We start from the raw sequence: 3536 nt of genomic DNA, 5'->3' as shown, positions 1-3536 counted from the left end.
CAGGCAGGCAGGCAGGCAGGCAGGCAGGCAGCAGGTAGACAGGCAGGCAGCAGGTAGGCAGGCAGACAGACAGGCAGGCAGGCAGCAGGTAGGCAGGCAGGCAGGCAGGCAGTGAGGCAGTGCTGGACTCTTTGCAGCTCCTAACCTGAGAGAGAGCCGAGAACCGATGCTGCCCACAGTTGCGTCAGTAGTGGGCTCCAAGCACACCTCTCATTAAAGCTTAATTTCTCCGAATCCTGGGGATCCAAAATGCCTTCTGCTTCCTCGGCCCTTACGCAGGAAAAAAGAAAAAGAGAGAGAGAGATTCAGGAAGGTTCTGGAAACATATCTAGCTCCACATGAGTATGGGGAGAAAGACAAAATTTAAAAAAAAAAAAAAAATCCATGGTAGGGCACACCATGATTATATTAGCCAGAAGGGAAAGTAGATTTTACTGATCCATGTGCCCCCCAAGGGACCTTCATTTTAGCAAAGCAGTTTATAGGGAAGTATATTCTCGGGGCTGGTATAAAAAGTGGTGGCAGGGCTGGAGAGAGTGCCTGCTGTTTTGGCAGAGGTTCCAAGCACCAACATGACCGACCACCTGTTACTCCAGTTCCAGGGGTCAGAAAACCTCTGTAAGTGCTTGCAGCCATGTGTACATACCAACACAGAGACACACAACGCATGCAAACAATGATAACAGAAGGTCTTGGAGGCAGTGTGCACTGGAGTGTGGGTGACTCAGGAGTGCCCTGGAGAAGCTGACAAGCAGAGCTGGAAGGGGCTCTGGGCCTCAGGATCTGCTGTGTGGGAGACTATCTAGAGACTGTTTCACTTCTCCAAAAGCCACTGCAATGGTAAACGTTTCTCTGGCTTAGTCCAAAGATCCAGCCACTCCACAGCTCTTAAACACTCTAGCTCTTAAGCTCAGATCCCTCCTGAGGATCACACAGCACTAGGACATTTCATTATCAAGAAGGAATGGCTGGAAGCTGGGGAGCTAACTCAACAGGTAAGGTACCTGCAGTGCAAGTTGTGAGGCAGAGGATGAATCTGCAGAGCCCATGGAAAGCCTGGTGTGATAGCCTGCACCAGTAGTCCCTGTGCTTCTATGTAAGATGGGAGGTGGAGATAGGAAGCTCAAGGACCAACTAGTCTGGTGTAGCCATGGCTAACAACAAAAAGACCCTATCTCAAACAAGAAGGAAAGCAAGAACCAGCATCTGAGATTGTTCTCTAACCTCCATATGCACACCATGGCACGTGCACAATGGCATTTACACAAAAACATGCAAGCATGCAAGCATGCATGTAGACACACACACAGAGAGACAGAGAGAGAGAGAGACAGAGAGAGACAGAGAGAGAGAGACAGAGACAGAGACAGAGAGACAGAGAGAACACCCAACTATGGCTGAAGAGATGGTTCAGCGGTCATGAGGACTTGTTGCCCTTGTAGAAGGAAGACTATGGTTCCAGAACCCATGTGGCAGCTCATAACCTTCTGTAACTCCAGTTCCAGGAGGTATCTTCAGACCCCTGTACATATGTGGTGCATACACACACACACACACACACACACACGCAGGTGTACACACATATACAAAAAAGATAAATAAATATTAAAAACAAATAAAAAACTGTAAAGAAGGGTCTAGGGAATGCCTTAGGGCAGGCTGCCATTTATCCAGCTGTTTGGCCTCTGTGTTTACTGTTTCTATACATGCTCAAACTTTGCTGTGAAGGGAAGGTAGTAGTTATCCCATCTGACACAAGAACAGAGCTTTACGCAAGAAACTTAGCAGCAAGAGAGGAGTTGGACTCAAGTCCTGCCTCCTTGTAAAAATAGAACAAACTCAGGTCGGAGCCCTAGCACCATTCAAGACATTTTTTCCTTGATGTGAAATGAAATCTCGAAGGGACAAAAAGTGAAGTGGAAATGTATCGAACAGTTTGCAGTCCTCCAACCGGCTTCTCAGAAAGACTTTCCTGTGCCTCTAATTCTGAAGATGGCCTGTGGTCATTCAGCAGCACTTGTCTGATGCATGCAAGGTCTCTGAGAGACTGTCACTGACTGCCCTGGGATGAGAAGAGCCTTACAAATACTGGCAATGGGCCCTGGCGACAAAGGCTCGTTGAGGCCAGAACAAAAGAGAGCCTGTGCCCTCAAACCACTGCAGCTCTGTGAGGAGAAGCCCCAGCTAACAGGTGGGGATGAGGAGGAGCCAGTGCCAGCAACTAAGCTGCCATCCTAGGACAGACCTGAGCCCACACACGGACTGAAGTCAACAGGGAGCCACCTGCTCCACCCACCACATGGCATAGAACACAAAAGTCACGGTCCCAAGGTACAGTGGGACCTGAATAGAGCAAAGCCTGCTGGAATCAGAACATTCCATCTACGCAGTGGGGACTTGTGGCCACTCTTAGGCAAGAGCTGAGCCCGGCCACCACGGATGTAGAAACACCGGAGACGACAAAGGCATTTCTCATTAGATAAGTGAGATTCCATCTAATGGGTCAGACAACAGCTCTTGGGCAAGAATAGCCTCGGTTAGAGCACCAAGCACTACACACAAACCTTCAGTAAGAAAAGTATGGACTCAGCAATTCAAAGGTGTGTGTGTGTCTGGTATCCAAAGAGGTCAGAAGATATCAGCTTATGGGTGTGAGCCATGATGTGGGTGCTGGGAACCAAACCCAGGTCCTCTATAAGAAGAGTAAGGTCTGCTGAGCCAGCTCTCCAGCTCTCCTACATCTTTTTTGTGCCACAGTAACAAAGTGCTCAGAGAAGATAGGGGTCTGTCCAATAGACAAGCCCATTTCTACAGGTCAAATGCGGAGCACTCTGAATATCAAAATCACCTTTGGATGTGGACAATATAGATTGTGCATTAGAGAACAGTGTTAGACCAATGATTAATTTCCTAAGTTTTATCCTGGGGTCATATGGGAAAGTATTTTTGTTTTTAGGAGCTATATTGAAGTATTTAGAGACAAAAATGTATGTTCTCTGCAACATATCATAAGATAGGTCAGAAAAAATGTTTGTCTATGTACACTCTGAAGGAGATCCGAGGGATGGAGAATGACAGCCACACGGACAGCCACACCTGTGTGAGAGCGTCCGTTGCGGAATAGGACTTCTAGCAAAGCTCATTAGGCCACTTTGGCAACTTTTCTGTTAGCTAGAAATAGTTCAAAATTTAAAAACTTAGAGATGAGATTTTATTAGAAAGTCAGGCTTGGGGCTGGAGAGATGGCTCAGTGGTTAAGAGCACTGACTGCTTTTCTAGAGGTTCTGAGTTCAAATCCCAGCAACCACCTGGTGGCTCACAACCATCCGTAATGAAATCTGATGCCCTCTTCTGGGGTGTCTGAAGACAGTGACAGTGTACTTACATAAAATTAATTAATTAAAAAAAAAAGGCAGGGCTGGTGAGATGGCTCAGTGGGTAAGAGCACCTGACTGCTCTTCTGAAGGTCCGGAGTTCAAATCCCAGCAACCACATGGTGGCTCATAACCATCCATAACAAGATCTGACGCCCTCTT

At 47.4% G+C, this 3536-nt stretch overlaps 1 protein-coding gene across 2 annotated transcripts in view; it reads right to left on the bottom strand.

The window, feature by feature from the left end:
* Positions 1-3536, bottom strand: part of Bspry (B-box and SPRY domain containing) — an 18553-nt gene that overhangs the window by 3038 nt on the left and 11979 nt on the right. For both annotated transcript variants that reach the window (XM_021201173.2, XM_029539469.1), the window contains exon 5: positions 146-270. In XM_021201173.2, coding sequence (XP_021056832.1) covers positions 146-270 — 125 coding nt within the window. The remainder of the gene's footprint in view (positions 1-145; positions 271-3536) is intronic.

This window comes from Mus pahari, chromosome 6 (genome assembly GCF_900095145.1).
Source record: "Mus pahari chromosome 6, PAHARI_EIJ_v1.1, whole genome shotgun sequence".
Taxonomy (NCBI): domain Eukaryota; kingdom Metazoa; phylum Chordata; class Mammalia; order Rodentia; family Muridae; genus Mus; species Mus pahari.
This window is presented reverse-complemented; position numbering and strand designations above follow the sequence as displayed.